Source organism: Oncorhynchus clarkii, unplaced genomic scaffold (assembly GCF_045791955.1).
Source record: "Oncorhynchus clarkii lewisi isolate Uvic-CL-2024 unplaced genomic scaffold, UVic_Ocla_1.0 unplaced_contig_6294_pilon_pilon, whole genome shotgun sequence".
NCBI lineage: Eukaryota > Metazoa > Chordata > Actinopteri > Salmoniformes > Salmonidae > Oncorhynchus > Oncorhynchus clarkii.
Genome location: NW_027258302.1, coordinates 60,704 through 82,263, shown reverse-complemented (window position 1 = coordinate 82,263; position 21,560 = coordinate 60,704). Strand labels below are relative to the sequence as shown.

Genomic DNA, 21,560 nt, shown 5'->3' with positions numbered 1-21,560 from the left:
AGATATGTATCTGATATCAGTCTGGGAGCTAGCTAGCTAGCTATGTTCATCAGACATCACGGTTTCACAACAGGCTGTTTGCATAGAAGCAGGCCATTGGCTGCCTCCATCACCAGGGAGTGTTGATTCGGTTCTAAGTTTAGCAGTTCAGCCAATTGTTGAAATTGACTTTTTTTTATGTCAAAATGTGCATTAATTGAAGGTGCCAACAAACGTTATAGTCATGAAAAAATAATATTTAAAAAATAATATTTTACTGTCATATATTTTTTTTAAATCAGCTCCTCCCTCGATGGGGATCGATCAACTTCACGTTATTGGGCTTGGGCTCACCACCTATTGGTTGTTAAATAAAGCCTGTTAATGCTAGCCTATTTGTTGTTGCCACGGAGTGTTCAATGTCCACAGTCCAAGGCTGGCTCGCTATCAGGTCGACTAGGCAGTTGTTACCCCGTTCAAACACTTAGGAAATCCTTCCTTTTTGAAGTAATGACTAGTATCTGAAGAATGTAGCGACCTTAAAGGAGAAGTTTGATTTCTTACAACCAAACCTCTATTTTTATGAAAATTACATGTTATGGAAGGGTCCAGACACCATTTTTGCGATTTCGCTTGTTTTTAAAGAACCCAAGAACTACTGACCTAGAGCTAGACCTAGAGCTAGACCTAGAGCTAGACCTAGAGCTAGTCCTAGAGCTAGACCTAGAGCTAGACCTAGAGCTAGACCTAGAGCTAGACCTAGACCTAGAGCTAGTCGCACAAAATGGAATATAACCATGTGAATAAAGTTCGGAATGACTCCATTGAATATGTACAACAAGGAAAAGTGTTGACAGTCGCTGGATCTGAGTGTTCTTTCCCAGGCTGTTTTCCTGAACAAGATATCTTCATCCGGTTGTAATCGTGGCTTCAAATCAACACAGACCAGATATTACATTTCCACCATTTTGAATAGTGTTTCCTTGTTGCAGTGTGAGGATCCCTCTGGCTACAAGCAGGAGGATGAGTTTATGGACATCCTGGAGGAGAGGAGGAGGAGCAGTGACCTAGGCCATGCCCTCCGAACCTTTACCCCCTCCCCCTACAGGGGGGCCCCTCCTCTCTCCGCGGGCGCCCTCAACAGGACGGTTCTGGAATCACAGTACCTACGATACGTCACCAAGGAGGTACAGTGTGTGTGGGTGCATGCGAGCGAGAATCCTGAACGTTCCCTGATGTACACTCAACAGGGTCAACAGGACATTAGTCCAGTTCCTGCCCGACCACATTGCAGACACATGCAAGGCCTTACAATGGCTAGCCTTACAATAGGTGTTTAACATATCAGCTAGTCATATCAATATAGCCAATCAAATACATTTTATTTGTCACATGCGCTGAATACAAGTGTAGACTTGACCGTGAAATTCTTCCTTACAAGCCCTTTAACCAACAGTGCAGTTCAAGAAGAAGAAAATATTTACCAAGTAACACAATAACGAGGCTCTATACAGGGTATTACGGTACAGAGTCAATGTGGAGGCTATATACAGGGTATTACGGTACAGAGTCAATGTGGAGGCTATATACAGGGTATTACGGTACAGAGTCAATGTGGAGGCTATATACAGGGTATTACGGTACAGAGTCAATGTGGAGGCTATATACAGGGTATTACGGTACAGAGTCAATGTGGAGGCTATATACAGGGGGTACCGGTACAGAGTCAATGTGGAGGCTATATACAGGGGGTACCGGTACAGAGTCAATGTGGAGGCTATATACAGGGTATTACGGTACAGAGTCAATGTGGAGGCTATATACAGGGTATTACGGTACAGAGTCAATGTGGAGGCTATATACAGGGTGTTACGGTACAGAGTCAATGTGGAGGCTATATACAGGGGGTACCGGTACAGAGTCAATGTGGAGACTATATACAGGGGGTACCGGTTCAGAGTCAATGTGGAGGCTATATACAGGGTATTACGGTACAGAGTCAATGTGGAGGCTATATACAGGGGGTACCGGTACAGAGTCAATGTGGAGGCTATATACAGGGTATTACGGTACAGAGTCAATGTGGAGGCTATATACAGGGGGTACCGGTACAGAGTCAATGTGGAGGCTATATACAGGGTATTACGGTACAGAGTCAATGTGGAGGCTATATACAGGGTGTTACGGTACAGAGTCAATGTGGAGGCTATATACAGGGTATTACGGTACAGAGTCAATGTGGAGGCTATATACAGGGTATTACGGTACAGAGTCAATGTGGAGGCTATATACAGGGTATTAAGGTACAGAGTCAATGTGGAGGCTATACAGGGTATTACGGTACAGAGTCAATGTGGAGGCTATATACAGGGTATTACGGTACAGAGTCAATGTGGAGGCTATATACAGGGTATTACGGTACAGAGTCAATGTGGAGGCTATATACAGGGTATTAAGGTACAGAGTCAATGTGGAGGCTATATACAGGGTGTTACGGTACAGAGTCAATGTGGAGGCTATATACAGGGTATTACGGTACAGAGTCAATGTGGAGGCTATATACAGGGTATTACGGTAGAGAGTCAATGTGGAGGCTATATACAGGGGGTACCAGTACAGAGTCAATGTGGAGGCTATATACAGGGGGTACCGGTACAGAGTCAATGTGGAGGCTATATACAGGGGGTACCGGTACAGAGTCAATGTGGAGGCTATATACAGGGTATTATGGTACAGAGTCAATGTGGAGGCTATATACAGGGTGTTACGGTACAGAGTCAATGTGGAGACTATATACAGGGGGTACCAGTACAGAGTCAATGTGGAGGCTATATACAGGGGGTACCGATACAGAGTCAGTGTGGAGGCTATATACAGGGGGTACCGGTACAGAGTCAATGTGGAGGCTATATACAGGGGGTACCGGTACAGAGTCAATGTGGAGGCTATATACAGGGTATTACGGTACAGAGTCAATGTGGAGGCTATATACAGGGTATTACGGTAGAGAGTCAATGTGGAGGCTATATACAGGGGGTACCAGTACAGAGTCAATGTGGAGGCTATATACAGGGGGTACCGGTACAGAGTCAATGTGGAGGCTATATACAGGGGGTACCGGTACAGAGTCAATGTGGAGGCTATATACAGGGTATTATGGTACAGAGTCAGTGTAGAGGCTATATACAGGGTATTACGGTACAGAGTCAATGTGGAGGCTATATACAGGGGGTACCAGTACAGAGTCAATGTGGAGGCTATATACAGGGGGTACCGATACAGAGTCAGTGTGGAGGCTATATACAGGGGGTACCGGTACAGAGTCAATGTGGAGGCTATATACAGGGGGTACCGGTACAGAGTCAATGTGGAGGCTATATACAGGGTATTACGGTACAGAGTCAATGTGGAGGCTATATACAGGGGGTACCGGTACAGAGTCAATGTGGAGGCTATATACAGGGTATTACGGTACAGAGTCAATGTGGAGGCTATATACAGGGGGTACCGGTACAGAGTCAATGTGGAGGCTATATACAGGGGGTACCGGTACAGAGTCAATGTGGAGGCTATATACAGGGTATTACGGTACAGAGTCAATGTGGAGGCTATATACAGGGGGTACCGGTACAGAGTCAATGTGGAGGCTATATACAGGGGGTACCGGTACAGAGTCAATGTGGAGGCTATATACAGGGGGTACCAGTACAGAGTCAATGTGGAGTCTATATACAGGGGGTACCGGTACAGAGTCAATGTGGAGGCTACAGTGCCTTGCGAAAGTATTCGGCCCCCTTGAACTTTGCAACCTTTTGCCACATTTCAGGCTTCAAACAGAAAGATATAAAACTATATTTTTTTGTGAAGAATCAACAACAAGTGGGACACAATCATGAAGTGGTACGACATTTATTGGATATTTCAAACTTTTTTAACAAATCAAAAACTGAAAAATTGGGCGTGCAAAATTATTCAGCCCCCTTAAGTTAATACTTTGTAGCGCCACCTTTTGCTGCGATTACAGCTGTAAGTCGCTTGGGGTATGTCTCTATCAGTTTTGCACATCGAGAGACTGAAATTTCTTCCCATTCCTCCTTGCAAAACAGCTCGAGCTCAGTGAGGTTGGATGGAGAGCATTTGTGAACAGCAGTTTTCAGTTCTTTCCACAGATTCTCGATTGGATTCAGGTCTGGACTTTGACTTGGCCATTCTAACACCTGGATATGTTTATTTTTGAACCATTCCATTGTAGATTTTGCTTTATGTTTTGGATCATTGTCTTGTTGGAAGACAAATCTCCGTCCCAGTCTTAGGTCTTTTGCAGACTCCATCAGGTTTTCTTCCAGAATGGTCCTGTATTTGGCTCCATCCATCTTCCCATCAATTTTAACCATCTTCCCTGTCCCTGCTGAAGAAAAGCAGGCCCAAACCATGATGCTGCCACCACCATGTTTGACAGTGGGGATGGTGTGTTCAGCTGTGTTGCTTTTACGCCAAACATAGCGTTTTGCATTGTTGCCAAAAAGTTCAATTTTGGTTTCATCTGACCAGAGCACCTTCTTCCACATGTTTGGTGTGTCTCCCAGGTGGCTTGTGGCAAACTTTAAACAACACTTTTTATGGATATCTTTAAGAAATGGCTTTCTTGCCACTCTTCCATAAAGGCCAGATTTGTGCAATATACGACTGATTGTTGTCCTATGGACAGAGTCTCCCACCTCAGCTGTAGATCTCTGCAGTTCATCCAGAGTGATCATGGGCCTCTTGGCTGCATCTCTGATCAGTCTTCTCCTTGTATGAGCTGAAAGTTTAGAGGGACGGCCAGGTCTTGGTAGATTTGCAGTGGTCTGATACTCCTTCCATTTCAATATTATCGCTTGCACAGTGCTCCTTGGGATGTTTAAAGCTTGGGAAATCTTTTTGTATCCAAATCCGGCTTTAAACTTCTTCACAACAGTATCTCGGACCTGCCTGGTGTGTTCCTTGTTCTTCATGATGCTCTCTGCGCGTTTAACGGACCTCTGAGACTATCACAGTGCAGGTGCATTCATACGGAGACTCGATTACACACAGGTGGATTGTATTTATCATCATTAGTCATTTAGGTCAACATTGGATCATTCAGAGATCCTCACTGAACTTCTGGAGAGAGTTTGCTGCACTGAAAGTAAAGGGGCTGAATAATTTTGCACGCCCAATTTTTCAGTTTTTGATTTGTTAAAGTTTTAAATATCCAATAAATGTCGTTCCACTTCATGATTGTGTCCCACTTGTTGTTGATTCTTCACAAAAAAATACAGTTTTATATCTTTATGTTTGAAGCCTGAAATGTGGCAAAAGGTCGCAAAGTTCAAGGGGGCCGAATACTTTCGCAAGGCACTGTATATACAGGGGGTACCGGTACAGAGTCAATGTGGAGGCTATATACAGGGGGTACCGGTACAGAGTCAATGTGGAGGCTATATACAGGGGGTACCGGTACAGAGTCAGTGTGGAGGCTATATACAGGGGGTACCGGTACAGAGTCAATGTGGAGGCTATATACAGGGGGTACCGGTACAGAGTCAATGTGGAGGTTATATACAGGGGGTACCGGTACAGAGTCAATGTGGAGGCTATATACAGGGTGGTACCGGTACAGAGTCAATGTGGAGGCTATATACAGGGGGTACCGGTACAGAGTCAATGTGGAGGCTATATACAGGGGGTACCGGTACAGAGTCAATGTGGAGGCTATATACAGGGGGTACCGGTACAGAGTCAATGTGGAGGCTATATACAGGGGGTACCGGTACAGAGTCAATGTGGAGGCTATATACAGGGCAGTGTGGAGGCTATATACAGGGCAGTGTGGAGGCTATATACAGGGCAGTGTGGAGGCTATATACAGGGGGTACCGGTACTGAGTCAGTGTGGAGGGGTACAGGCTAGTTGAGGTAATCTGTACATGTAGGTGGGGGCGAAGTGACTATGCACAGATAATAAACAAACAGTGAGTAGCAGCAGTGTACAAGAGTGGAGGGGGTCAATGTAAATTGTCCGGTGGCGATTTTATGAAGCTGTTAAGGAGCCTCCGAGTCCTAGACTTGGCGTTCCGGTACCGCTTGCCGTGCGGTAGCAGAGAGAACAACAGTCTATAACTTGGGTGACTGGAGTCTCTGACAATTTTATGGGCTTTCCTCTGACACCACCTATTATATAGTTCCTGGATGTCAGGAAGCTTGGCCCCAGTGATGTCCTGGGCCGTTCGCACTACCCTCTGGTCAGATGCAGAGCAGTTCTCTGTAGTGCCTTGCGGTCGGAGGCCGTACCAGGCGGTGATGCAACCGGTCAGGATGCTCTCAATAGTTCAGCTGTAGAACCTTTTGACGATCTGGGGAAATGTTTTCAGTCTCCTGAGGGGGAAAAGGTTATGTCGTATCCTCTTCACGACTGATGTGGTTGGAACATGATAGTTCGTTGGTGATGTGGACATCAAGGAACTTGAAACTCTCGACCCGCTCCACTACAGCCCCGTTGATGTTAATGGGGCCCTGTTTGGCCCTCCTTTTCCTGTAGTCCACGATCAGCTCCTTTTGTCTTGCTCACATTGTGGGAGAGGTTGTTGTCCTGACACCACACTGCCAGTTCTGACCTCCTCCCTATAGGCTGACTTGTCGGTGATCAGGCCTACCACTGTTGTGTCGTCAGCAAACTTATGGTGTTGGAGTCGTGTTTGGCCACGCAGTCGTGGTTGAACAGGGAGTACAGGAGGGGACTGAGCACGCACGCCTGAGGGGCCCCAGTGTTGAGGATCAGCGTCGCAAGACGTGTTGTTGCCTTTTCTTACCACCTGGGGGCGACCCGTCAGGAAGTCCAGGAGGTGTTTAGTACCAGAGTCCTTAGCTTAGTGAAGAGCTCCGTGGGCACTATGGTGTTGAACGCTGAGCTGTAGTCAATGAACAGCATTCTCACATAGGTGTTCCTTTTGTCCAGGTGAGAAAGGGCAGTGTGGACTGCGATTGAGACTGCGTCATCTGTGGATCTGTTGGTGCGGTATGCGAATTGGAGTGGGTCTAGGGTGTTCGGAAGGATGCTCTTGATGTGAGCCATGACCAGCCTTTCAAAGCACTTCATGGCTACCGACGTTAGTTCCATGGGGCGTTAATCATTTTAGGCAGGTTACCTTCGCTTCCTTGGTCACAGGGACTATGGTGGTGTGCTTGAAATATATAGGTATTACAGACTCGGTCAGGGAGAGGTTGAAAATGTCAGCGAAGACACTTGACAGTTGGTCCGCGCATGCTTTGAGTACACGTCCTGGTAATCCGTCTGGCCCCGCGGCTTTGTGAATGTTGACCTATTTAAAGGTTTTGTTCACATCGGCTACCGAGAGCGTTCTCACACAGTCATCCAGAACAGCTGGTGCTCTCGTGCATGCCTCAGTGTTGCTTGCCTCGATGTGAGCATAAAAGGCATTTGGCTAGTCTGGTAGGCTTGCGTCACTGGGCAGCTCGCGTCTAGGTTTCCCTTTTGTAGTCTGTTATAGTTTTCAAGCCCTGCCACATCTGAGGAGCGTCAGAGCAGGTGTAGTAGGATTCAATCTTAATCCTGTATTGACACGTTGCTTGTTTGATGGTTCGCCTGAGGGCATAGTGGGATTTTTGTATTAGTGTCCGGATTAGTCTCCCGCTCCTTGAGCTCTAGCCTTTAGCTCAGTGCGGATGTTGCCTGTAATCCATGGCTTCTGGTTGGGATATGTACGCACAGTCACTGTGAGTTCGACGTTATCGATGCACTTAGTGATGAAGCCGATGACTGAGGTGGTGTGTTCCTCGATGCCATTGGATGAATCCCGGAACATATTCCAGTCTGTGCTAGCAAAACAGTCCTGTAGTGTAGCATCCACGTCATCTGACCACTTCTGTATTTAGCGAGTCATGGGTACTTCCTGCTTTAGTATTTGCTTGTTACCTGTAATCAGGTGGATATAATTATGGTCAGATTTGCCAAATGGAGGGCGGGGGAGAGCTTTGTATGCACATCTGTGTGTGGGGTAAAGGTGGTCTAGGATTTTTTTTCTCCCTGGTTGCACATTTAAGTTTGCACTCCTAGTGGAGTGCTGCTTCTGGGTGAGCATTTTCTTCTTTGCTTATGGCCTTATAGAGTTGGTTGAGTGCGGTCTTAGTGCCAGCTTCGTTCTGTGGTGGTAAATAGACGGCTACGAATTATACAGACGAAAACTCTCTCGGTAGATAGTGTGGTCTACAGCTTATCATAAGGTACTCTACCTTATTCTAGGGACAATAAGGAGTCCTGCGTCTTTCAGCAGTATTTTGCACTAGCAGATGTTTATTTTGTGTCTTATCTGGTTGGCGGGAGAGTAGAGCATTGCAGTTGTCTAATCTTGACGCAACCAATGTAGTTGCAGGAACTCGACCTCTAACGCTCTGACCCTTGAACCCTGACCTCTCTGTGCAGGTGGCCATGGAGACTGGTGAGAGTGTGGATCTGGTGAGAGAGGAGGCGTCAGGGATACTGGATGAGATGTCTCAGAACCTCCAGCTGGGATTCATCAGACTGCTGGGGTTCACCCTCAGTAAAGTATTCAAGAGGCTCTTCAGCCACATCAACATCAACCAGGAAGGACTCAATAGGGTCAGAATACTGCTATTATAATACAAAGAATACTACTACTACTAGAACACAACTACTATAATACAGTAGTATACAGTTCACCTTCAGTAGTCTTCAAGAGGCTCTTCAGCCTCAACATCAACCGGGACTGACTCAACAGGCTCACAATACAACTGTTATAATACAAATAATACTACTACTACTATAATACAAAGAATACTACTACTACTATAATACTACTAGTATAATACAAGTAGAATACTACCACTAGAATACTACTATTATACTTCAAATTGAATACTACTAATAGAATACTGCTATTATTATTATTATTATTATTATTATTATTATTATTATTATTATTATTATTATAATAATAGTACTATTATAATACAAATGGAATGCTACTACTAGTGTACTACTATTATAATACACAGAATACTACTACTACTAGAATACTATTATAATACACAGAATACTATTACTAGATTACTGCTATTATAATGCTACTGCTAGAAGACTACTATTATATTACAAGTAGGATACTACTACTATAATACAAATAGAATACTGCTATTATAATAATACTACTTGAATACTACTATTATAATACAAGTAGGATACTACTACTATAATACAAATAGAATACTGCTATTATAATAATACTACTTGAATACTACTATTATAATACAAGTAGGATACTACTACTATAATACAAATAGAATACTGCTATTATAATAATACTACTTGAATACTACTATTATAATACAAGTAGGATACTACTACTATAATACAAATAGAATACTGCTATTATAATAATACTACTTGAATACTACTATTATAATACAAGTAGGATACTACTACTATAATACAAATAGAATACTGCTATTATAATAATACTACTATTTTAATACAAAATAGAATAGCACTACTGTAATTCTACAAGAATACTACAATTGTAATACAAATAGAATGCTACTACTACTAGAATACTGCTACTAGAACACTACTATAATACAAATATAATACTACTAGTAAAATACAAATAGAATACTACTACTACGACTATAATAATACTACTATTATAATACAAATAGAATACTACTAAGAGAGTTCTACTACTACTAGAATACTACTATTCTAATAAATAGAATACTGCTATTATAATACAAATAGGATTCTACTACTAAAATAATACTACTACTACTATAATACATATAGAATACGCATGTTACAATACAAATAAAATAGAATACTACTACTAGAATACTGCTGTTATAATACAAATAGAATACTACTACTACTACTACTACTACTAGAATACCCCTATTATAATACTACTACTATAATACTGCTATATAATACTACTATTACAATACAAATAGAATACTGCTACTAGAATACTGCTATACTACTATTATAATAGAAAATAGAATACTGCTACTAGAATACTACTACTACTAGAATACTAATATTGTAATACCATTAGATTAATACTACTATTTTAATACTAATAGAATACTACTACTAAAATGCTACTATATAATACTACTATTATAATACAAATTGAATACTGCCACTAGAATACTGCTATTATAATACATAATACTATATAATACAAATAGAATACTTCTACTATAATACTGCTATTATAATACTACTTCGATCTAGCAACATTTCGTTTAATGGCCCAAGACTAACCACTAGGCTACCTGCCGCGCCAACTAGAATACTACTACTAGAATACTACTGCTATACTGCTACTGTAATACTACTATTATAATACAAATAGAATACTACTACTATACTGCTAATGTAATACTACTATAATACAAATATAATACTACTATAATACAAATAGAATACTACTACTATACTGCTACTGTAATACTATTATAATACAAATAGAATAATACTACTATACTGCTACTGTAATACTATTATAATACAAATAGAATACTACTACTATACTGCTACTGTAATACTATTATAATACAAATAGAATAATACTACTATACTACTGCTACTGTAATACTAATAATAATACAAATATAATACTGCTATTATAATGCAAATAGAATACTACTACTGTAATACTACTAATAATACAAATAGAATACTACTATTATAATACAAATAGAATACTACTATTATAATACAAATAGAATACTACTACTGTAATACTACTATTATAATATAAATAGAATACTACTGTAATACACTGTTTTAAACAATAAGGCATGAGAACTGATTATCATGAATAACATTCTGTTCTTAGGCACAAAGTGAAGTGTGATTAATTCATTTCTACTTAGATGTATGTGTTGGGTACATGTTGTGTAATTTGTTAGATATTTCTTGTTAGATATTACTGCACTGTCAGAGCTAGAAACACAAGCATTTCGCTACACCCGCAATAACATGTTAATGTTAATTTTTTGTATCGTTTAATCGTTAAAGATCCTAATTCAGATATGGTTCTGCTAGGGAACAAGGCAGTTCAGTCTACAGCGGTTCTACCTACCAGTCATCACTAGTTGACATAGTCATTAAGCCCACCTATTTCTACAACTTGTTTGTTTGAGAGCTCATGCTTTGGACTTGCAGAGCCATCCTTGTACATTGTTTTCCATGTACTGCCACTGTAGCTCGCTTCCACCTGGCAGAGTTAGCATTTCATCAAATCAAAATCTAATTTATTTATATAGCCCTTCGTACATCAGCTGATATCTCAAAGTGCTGTACAGAAACCCAGCCTACAACCCCAAACAGCAAGCAATGCAGGTGTAGAAGCACGGTGGCAAGGAAAAACTCCCTAGAAAGGCCAAAACCTAGGAAGAAACCTAGAGAGGAACCAGGCTATGTGGGGTGGCCAGTCCTCTTCTGGCTGTGCCTGGTGGAGATTATAACAGAACATGGCCAAGATGTTCAAATGTTCATAAATGACCAGCATGGTCGAATAATAATAAGGCAGAACAGTTGAAACTGGAGCAGCAGCATGGCCAGGTGGACTGGGGACAGCAAGGAGTCATCATGTCAGGTAGTCCTGAGGCATGGTCCTATGGCTCAGGTCCTCCGAGAGAGAGAAAGAAAGAGAGAAGGAGAGAATTAGAGAGAGCACACTTAGATTCACACAGGACACCGAATAGGACAGGAGAAGTACTCTAGATATAACAAACTGAACCTAGCCCCCTGACACATAAACTACTGCAGCATAAATACTGGAGGCTGAGACAGGAGGAGTCGAGAGACACTGTGGCCCCATCCGAGGACACCCCCGGACAGGGCCAAACAAGCAGGATATAACCCTACCCATTTTGCCAAAGCACAGCCCCCACACCACTAGAGGGATATCTTCAACCACCAACTTACCATCCTGAGACAAGGCTGAGTATAGCCCACAAAGATCTCCGCCACGGCACAACCCAAGGGGGGGCGCCAACCCAGACAGGAAGATCACATCAGTGACTCAACTCACTCAAGTGACACACCCCTCCCAGGGACGGTATAAAAGAGCCCCAGTAAGCCAGTGACTCAGCCCCTGTAATAGGGTTAGAGGCAGAGAATCCCAGTGGAAAGAGGGGAACCGGCCAGGCAGAGACAGCAAGGGGGGGTTCTTTGCTCCAAAGCCTTTCCGTTCACCTTCACACTCCTGGGCCAGACTAGACTCAATCATACGACCCACTGAAGAGATGAGTCTTCAGTAGAGACTTAAAGGTTGAGACCGAGTCTGCGTCTCTGACATGGGTAGGCAGACCGTTCCATAAAAATGGAGCTCTATAGGAGAAAACCCTTGAAGAACACCGAAATGTACAGTTGATTTGTCAGAGGACAAACCATTCACAGAGACAAACTGATATCTTTCCGACAGATAAGATCTAAACCAGGCCAGAACTTGTCCGTGTAGACCAATTTGGGTTTCCAATCTCTCCCAATCTCTCCATCACCTTGTCATTTAAGTTCTTTAAAGTTCTACAGGACTTCCCTGCTGTCTGTTCCCTGTCTGCCATCCGTTACCGACGGAGACTAGCTGTGGCAAATCATTGATCTCCTCCTCATGTTCCAGCGTTGTTGTTTTAGGCATTTCTTTAGCGGTAGTTCTGTGATTTTTCAGATAAATATTCAGAAGACATTTTCGGTTAGTGATTTATTTATTTTTCTTTGAGAAACGTTAACGATGCCTCTGTCATTTAAACATTCACCCGCCTAATTCAAACCCGTTATCTGTTGTTTTCTCAGTTCATTGGTTCACAGTGATGTTTCTGTCCCGCCCCCAGCTCCAACAGGCCATTCAGGAGTCTCCAGTGATCCTGATGCCCAATCACAGGAGTTATGTGGACTTCCTGGTTCTGTCCTACATCCTGTTCACCTATGACCTGCCCATCCCCGTTATAGCTGCTGGAATCCGCAAGTATCTATTAATTCATCCTGTTTCTGTGTTTTGGTCGACTTAAAAAATAAAACTGGAACGACCATAGAGCCACACTTCAGATAACAAATGTCTAACTTTACCTGTCGGTCTTTCTGTCTTCCCCTGCATACGTCCGTCCGTCCTTCTCCCCCTCTGTAGCTCTGATGGACATGAAGATGGTGGGAGAGATCCTGCGTCGTTCTGGGGCGTTCTTCATTAGGAGGGCCATCGGGTCCGACAAGCTGTACTGGGCTGTCCTATCTGAGTATGTCAAAACCATTGTCAGGGTACGTGTCCACACAAATATTTATATCACACTGCCGTATGTGCCAAACACTCAGTCTGTCATGGAAAGAGCTGTTCCTAATGTTTTCTACACTGTGTATATATTATGTGTTGGTGTGTATCCCAAATAGCTATTTAGTGCACTATTTTAGACCAGAGCGCTATTGAACCCTATTCCCTATATATTAGGGAATAGAGTATGCAGACAGGCTATGCTCCTATAGAGTTGTAACTAGTGTCCTCTCTCTCTCCTCAGACAGGGTATGCTCCTGTAGAGTTGTAACTAGGTTCTTCTCTCTCTCCTCAGACAGGGTATGCTCCTGTAGAGTTGTAACTAGGTTATTCTCTCTCTCCTCAGTCAGGGTATGCTCCTATAGAGTTGTAACTAGTGTCCTCTCTCTCTCCTCAGACAGGGTATGCTCCTATAGAGTTGTAACTAGTGTCCTCTCTCTCTCCTCAGACAGGGTATGCTCCTGTAGAGTTGTAACTAGTGTCCTCTCTCTCTCCTCAGACAGGGTATGCTCCTGTAGAGTTGTAACTAGGTTATTCTCTCTCTCCTCAGACAGGGTATGCTCCTGTAGAGTTGTAACTAGGTTATTCTCTCTCTCCTCAGACAGGGTATGCTCCTATAGAGTTGTAACTAGTGTCCTCTCTCTCTCCTCAGACAGGGTATGCTCCTATAGTTGTAACTAGTGTATTCTCTCTCTCTCCTCAGACAGGGTATGCTCCTGTAGAGTTCTATGTGGAGGGTCTGAGGAGCAGAACTCTCAAGTCCCTCACACCCAAGTTAGGTGAATGGGGGTGTGTGCTCGCACGTCTGTCTGTCTGTGGCTATCAAACACGTCCTGTTCCCCTGTCTGTCTGGCTAATTAACATGTCCTGTTACCTGTCTGTCTGGCTGGCTAACATGTCCTGTTCCCCTGTCTGTCTGGCTGACTAATTAACATGTCCTGTTACCTGTCTGTCTGGCTGGCTAATTAACATGTCCTGTTACCTGTCTGGCTGGCTGGCTAATTAACATGTCCTGTTACCTGTCTGTCAGCCTGTCTGGCTAATTACCCTGTCCTGTTACCTGTCTGTCTGGCTGGCTAATTAACATGTCCTGTTACCTGTCTGTCTGCCTGTGTCTCATTAACCTGTCCTGTTACCTGTCTGTCCCTGCAGGTATGATGCACATGGTCCTGGAGCCGTTCTTTAAAGGGGAGGTGTATGACATCACGCTGGTCCCCATCAGTATCAGCTATGACAGGGTCCTGGAGGAGTCTCTACTGGCACATGAACTACTTGGGGTCCCCAAGCCCAGAGAGACCACCATGGTATGACCCATACACCCCCCTATATTCACTGAGAGTGGTACGACCCAACCACACCCCGTGTTCACTAAGAGGGGTACGACCTGTTAGGTTCTGAACAAACAAACTGACAACTAGAAAAAGCTCAAACCAAGTTTATTCACCCACTGGGTCGTACAGCTGCAAGGACCAGGTATGATTACACAATAACATATAAATATAACCTCCTAATAGTCTGGGTCAACTCCTTACACATCTAGACAGCTAATACATCTCTGTTGCTAGGCAGGAATTGGGCCCCTCTGTGTGTGAGAGGACCGTAGTAGCAGGGTCGTTGGTGGGCTCCTCTGTGTGAGAGAGGACCGTAGTAGCAGGGTCGTTGGTGGGCCCCTCTGTGTGAGAGAGGACCGTAGTAGCGGGGTCGTTGGTGGGCCCCCCTTCCCACAGGCTTCCTGTGACATAATCTGTTGACTTGACCTGGAGCTGAATTCCCCCCTCCTCCCTAATTCTACAGCTGACCCCCTAGTTCTACAGCTGACCCCCTCCCTAGTTCTACTGCCCTTCGCCTCCTTCCTTAGAAACAGGGAACAGAGTGTGAACTTCTCCATTGTCTGACTCGGTAACTGTTCTGTACACCACGTTCCTATCCACCCTTCATTGACCCCATTGACCCTTATACACGTAATCATTAAGTTTTAGTATGGTAACATCAATGAGTGCTTTTCAAGCTAGAATCCAACAGTCCCTTCTTTTTGAATAGTAGCTCTAAACTGTTAGACAGGATATAACCTATGAAATGACTTGTAAACAGGATATAACCTATGAAATGACTTGTAAACAGGATATAACCTATGAAAGGACTTGTAAACAGGATATAACCTATGAAATGACTTGTAAACAGGATATAACCTATGAAATGACTCGTAAACAGGATATAACCTATGAAATGACTTGTAAACAGGATATAACCTATGAAATGACTTGTAAACAGGATATAACCTATGAAATGACTTGTAAACATGATATAACCTATGAAATGACTCGTAAACAGGATATAACCTATGAAATGACTCGTAAACAGGATATAACCTATGAAATGACTTGTAAACAGGATATAACCTATGAAATGACTTATAAACCGGATATAACCTATGAAATGACTCATAAACAGAAAAGATAACATGATTTAATATTCTCAGTTGATTTGGTATGTTTACACAAAAAAAAATATCCCAATGCCCCAGGGCAGGGATTGGGGACATTGCCCTGTGTAGGGTGCCGTCTTTCGGATGGGACGTTAAACGGGTGTCCTGACTCTCTGAGGCCATTAAAGATCCCATGGCACTTATCGTAAGAGTAGGGGTGTTAACCCCGGTGTCCTGGCTAAATTCCCAATCTGGCCCTCAAACCATCACGGTCACCTAATAATCCCCAGCTTACAATTGGCTCATTCATCCCCCTCCTCTCCCCTGTAACTATTCCCCAGGTCGTTGCTGCAAATGAGAACGTGTTCTCAGTCAACTTACCTGGTAAAATAACGGATAAATAAATTAAAAAAACACCTTTTGAGACTGACCCCTGACCTATGGTATAAAGGCCTCACACTTCTCATCGCCCTCCTATCTGCCCTGTTGGACAGCTGGAGCATACAACTTCCTGGAGTATACAACTTCCTGGAGTATACAACTTCCTCTTCTTCCTTCTGGTTCCTGAAAGAGTGATCGCAAAAGACTTGAACAGAACAAGAAAACACAAAACAAGCCCCTCCCCTTCTGAGTCTAGGGAGTACAGTGAATCTCTCTGGCTAGGCATGCGGTGTTATCGTCCCAGACGGAGTCCACAACCTTTAGGACTCCTACACATCTCCCGGTCGTCTTGTCAGTAGGGAGTCCACGTCGTTGCACCTTGCCTCAGTCCATTGTTAATTACACAGACTCATACACAGACTTCTATTTGAGGAAAAAGCGTCCCATTCCTACTCGAGTGAATATTATGATGCAAAACAGGGAATATAATGACATTAAACAGAGATAATATAATGACATTAAACAGAGATAATATAATGACATAACAGTATAAATATAATGACATAAAACAGTATAAATATAATGATATAAATCAGTATAAATATAACAGATGCTATAAAGAGATAAAATAATGACATAAAACAGAGATAATATAATGGTATAAAACAGTGAAGCTATAACAGAGATAATATAATGACGTAAAACAGTGAAGCTATCGGACAGTGTTATTGGGCAATAGTTCACCATCTATAATATTAGGTCTATCATATGCCTCCTATCTCACCCTTATGGGAACAGTCTGTCTCAGAGATACCCTTTTGTACTTTGCCTCTGGCCCCAAATACATTTGCACATAGATCATTCCCTCTAACCCATAGCACCTGAATCACTGCTGCTAGGCCACTTTATATAGTTAAATGTTTTATGTAACTAGTTTTAAACATGCTAAAATGTGCTCAAGTCAATAAGTCCGTTTCCAACACACCCAACCACACCCCTATATTCACTGAGAGTGGTACCACCCAACCACACCCCTATATTCACTGAGAGTGGTACCACCCAACCACACCCCTATATTCACTGAGAGTGGTACCACCCAACCACACCCCTATATTCACTGAGTGGTACCACCCAACCACACCCCTATATTCACAGAGTGGTACCACCCAACCACACCCACATATTCACTGAGAGTGGTACCACCCAACCACACCCCTATATTCACTGAGTGGTACCACCCAACCACACCCCTATATTCACTGAGAGTGGTACCACCCAACCACACCCCTATATTCACTGAGAGTGGTACCACCCAACCACACCCCTATATTCACTGAGAGTGGTACCACCCAACCACACCCCTATATTCACTGAGAGTGGTACCACCCAACCACACCCCTATATTCACTGAGAGTGGTACACACCCAACCACACCCCTATATTCACTGAGAGTGGTACACACCCAACCACACCCCTATATTCACTGAGAGTGGTACACACCCAACCACACCCCTATATTCACTGAGAGTGGTACACACCCAACCACACCCCTATATTCACTGAGAGTGGTACACACCCAACCACACCCCTATATTCACTGAGAGTGGTACACACCCAACCACACCCCTATATTCACTGAGAGTGGTACCACCCAACCACACCCCTATATTCACTGAGAGTGGTACCACCCAACCACACCCCTATATTCACTGAGAGTGGTACACACCCAACCACACCCCTATATTCACTGAGAGTGGTACACACCCAACCACACCCCTATATTCACTGAGAGTGGTACACACCCAACCACACCCCTATATTCACTGAGAGTGGTACACACCCAACCACACCCCTATATTCACTGAGAGTGGTACACACCCAACCACACCCCTATATTCACTGAGAGTGGTACACACCCAACCACACCCCTATATTCACTGAGAGTGGTACACACCCAACCACACCCCTATATTCACTGAGAGTGGTACACACCCAACCACACCCCTATATTCACTGAGAGTGGTACCACCCAACCACACCCCTATATTCACTGAGAGTGGTACCACCCAACCACACCCCTATATTCACTGAGAGTGGTACACACCCAACCACACCCCTATATTCACTGAGAGTGGTACACACCCAACCACACCCCTATATTCACTGAGAGTGGTACACACCCAACCACACCCCTATATTCACTGAGAGTGGTACACACCCAACCACACCCCTATATTCACTGAGAGTGGTACCACCCAACCACACCCCTATATTCACTGAGAGTGGTACCACCCAACCACACCCCTATATTCACTGAGAGTGGTACCACCCAACCACACGCTTGTATTCACGTGCTCTCTCCCTCTACCCCCCCCCCTCCCCTCTCCCCCCCTCTCTCTCTCCCTCTCTCTCCCCCCCCCCCCCCCCCCCCCCCCCCCCCTCTCCCTCTACCCCCCCCTCCCCTCTCCCCCATAGGGCCTACTAAAGGCTAGGAGGGTATTGGAGGAGGACTATGGCAGTATGCACGTGTACTTCGGCATGCCTCTGTCAGTCCGACAGCTGACGAAGGGGAGGGTGGACCGCTGTGAATACAACCTCCTACCCAGGTACACAACCAGCGCTGTTCGTTGTCTGGTCTCACGTTGGTCTTCAGAACAAAACCAACTCTTTCCTTCTGCTCATACAGTTGACGTCAGAGGTTTGCATACACCTGAGACAAATACATTTAAACTCAGTTTTTCACAATTCCTGACATTTAATCTTAGTAAAAATTCTCTGTCTTAGGTCAGTTAGGATCACCACTTTATTTTAAGAATGTGAAATGTCAGAATAATAGTAGAGAGAGTGATTTATTTCAGCTTTTATTTCTTTCATCACATTCCCAGTGGGTCAGAAGTTTACATACACTCAATTAGTATTTGGTAGCATTTCCTTTAAATTGTTTAACTTTGGTCAAACGTTTCGGGTAGCCTACCACAAGCTTCCCACAATAAGTTGGGTGAATTTTGGCCCATTCCTCCTGACAGAGCTGGTGTAACTGAGTCAGGCTTGTAGGCCTCACACACGCTTTTTCAGTTCTGCCCACAATAGTTCTATAGGATTGAGGTCAGGGCTTTGTGATGGCCACTCCAATACCTTGACTTTGTTGTCCTTTAGCCATTTTGCCACAACTTTGGAAGTATGCTTGGGGTCGTTGTCCATTTTGAAGACCCATTTGTGACCAAACTTCAACTTCCTGACTGATGTCTTGAGATGTTGCTTCAATATATCCACATAATTTTCACCCTCATGATGCCATCTATTTTGTGAAGGGCACCAGTCCCTCCTGCAGCAAAGCACCCCCACAACATGATGCTGCCACCCCCGTGCTTCACGGTTGGGATGGTGTTCTTCGGCTTGCAAGCCTCCTCCTTTTCCTACAAACATAACGATGGTCATTATGGCCAAACAGTTCTATTTTTGTTTTATCAGACCAGAGTACATTTTTCCAAAAAGTACGATCTTTGTCCCCATGTGCAGTTGCAAACTGTAGTCTGGCTTTTTTTATGGCGGTTTTGGAGCAGTGGCTTCTTCCTTGCTGAGCGGCCTTTCAGGTTATGTTGATATAGGACTCGTTTTACTGTGGATATAGATACTTTTGTACCTGTTTCCTCCAGAATCTTCACAAGGTCCTTTGCTGTAGTTCTGGGATTGATTTGCACTTTTTGCACAAAAGTACCTTCATCGCTAGCGGTGTGACGGCTGCTTGGTCCCATGGTGTTTATACTTGCGTACTATTGTTTGTACAGATGAATGTGGTACCTTCAGGCGTTTGGAAAATGCTCCCAAGGATGAACCAGACTTGTGGAGATCTACAATTTTTTTTCTGAGGTCTTGGCTGATTTCTTTTGATTTTCCCATGATGTCAAGACAAGAGGCAGTGAGTTTGAAGGTAGGCCTTGAAATACATCCACAGGTACACCTCCAATTGACTCAAATGATGTCAATTAGCATATCAGAAGCTTCTAAAGCCATGACGACATTTTCTGGAATTTTCCAAGCTGTTTAAAGGCACAGTCAGCTTAGTGTATGTAAACTTCTGACCCACTGGAATTGTGATACAGTGAATTATAAGTGAAATAATCTGTCTGTTAACAATTGTTGGAAAAATGACTTGTGTCAAGCACAAAGTAGATGTCCTAACTGACTTGCCAACACTATAGTTTGTTAACAAGAAATGTGTGGAGTGTTTGAATAACGAGTTTTAATGACTCCAACCTAAGTGTATGTAAACTTCTGACTTCAACTGTATCTCTTCTAAACCTCGTCCCCCGTCTCTCCCTCAGAGACCTTCCCCAGAGGCCCAGTGTAGAGACCCAGGAGTGTGTGAGCTGGCTCGCCCAGCAGGTGATACGTGTCCAGGAACAGAGCTCCATCCTCAGCCCCTGGTCTCTCATGGCCTGCCTGGTGCTCCAGGACCATCAGAACACAGACCCAGGTACACAGCTGAGTAAGAGGAGCTGGACCATCTGTATCCCAGCAGTCATTACTCTCATTAACAAAAGATGATGTTTATTTTTTATTATTTTATGCTTCACGGTATTACCAGCAGGAGAGGAACGAGAGAAGGGTCTCTCCTGGGAGCTGCTCACCCAGAGGACACTGTGGCTCAAGGGACTGGCGATCAGCTTCGGAGCCCGCCTGGACTGGCCTGGTTGGTTGATTATTCCACGGACAGACAGATGCTGATTTCTAGATGGTTTCTGAAACAATAGTAAACCTTAGGTCCTGCTGCTATCTATGGTCACATATGTCCAGCCCCGTTCAGCAGGTAGAAGGGTTTAGTGTGAGCTGTTCCTACAGGCTGATCAGGCCATGTGGATTCTGTCTCAGTAATACAGGAACACACATCCAAGGACTGCTGATCTAGGATCCGGTCCCCACCTGGTTCCAACAGTCTCATTCATTATGATCTAACAGGCTAAACTGATCCGAGATCAGCATTCCTACCCTGGGAGGCTTTGAGTATACCCCCCCCCCCCCCCCCCAGAACATTCAGTATTTTACTCTGATCTAGTCTAGATGGTACAGTGTTGTACACTTAGAAATGAGACACACACACCTGGAATTGTCCTCAGCGCAGTGTGCCGTGTTTCTCTGTCCTCTACAGAACAGCCACCTGAAAACCAGGTAATGGCGTCCAGCATGGCTTTGCACCGCTCTGTGATCCGCTGTCACCAAGGCCGTGTCACACTGCTGGAGGAGGAGGGGCCTGTGGGGGCTGGGCCTTTCACAACAGAGGAGGGTGTGGTCAGGCGGGCGCGGGCGGTGCTTATGGTTGCGGCCTATAGGAACCAGGCGCTGCATGTGTTCATACGTCCGGCCATGCTGGCTCTGGCCATACACACAACACGCAGCTCACAGAGAGGTGAGTTAGACACGCAGCTCACAGAGAGGTGAGTTAGACACGCA

At 44.0% G+C, this 21,560-nt stretch overlaps 1 protein-coding gene across 3 annotated transcripts in view; it reads left to right on the top strand.

The window, feature by feature from the left end:
• The first annotated feature begins 942 nt into the window (after positions 1-942).
• Positions 943-21,560, top strand: part of LOC139396583 (dihydroxyacetone phosphate acyltransferase-like) — a 29,849-nt gene continuing 9,231 nt past the window's right edge. The window contains exons 1-10 of one of the 3 annotated variants that reach the window (XM_071143532.1): positions 943-1,166; positions 8,440-8,616; positions 12,873-13,002; positions 13,166-13,293; positions 14,007-14,082; positions 14,456-14,607; positions 18,585-18,715; positions 20,435-20,586; positions 20,701-20,802; positions 21,259-21,516. In XM_071143532.1, coding sequence (XP_070999633.1) covers positions 1,011-1,166; positions 8,440-8,616; positions 12,873-13,002; positions 13,166-13,293; positions 14,007-14,082; positions 14,456-14,607; positions 18,585-18,715; positions 20,435-20,586; positions 20,701-20,802; positions 21,259-21,516 — 1,462 coding nt within the window. In that variant the 5' untranslated portion in view covers positions 943-1,010. Of the gene's footprint in view, positions 1,167-8,439; positions 8,617-12,872; positions 13,003-13,165; positions 13,294-14,006; positions 14,083-14,455; positions 14,608-18,584; positions 18,716-20,434; positions 20,599-20,697; positions 20,803-21,258; positions 21,517-21,560 lie in introns of all 3 variants that reach the window. The other 2 variants (XM_071143531.1, XM_071143530.1) reach the window with 2 other exon arrangements.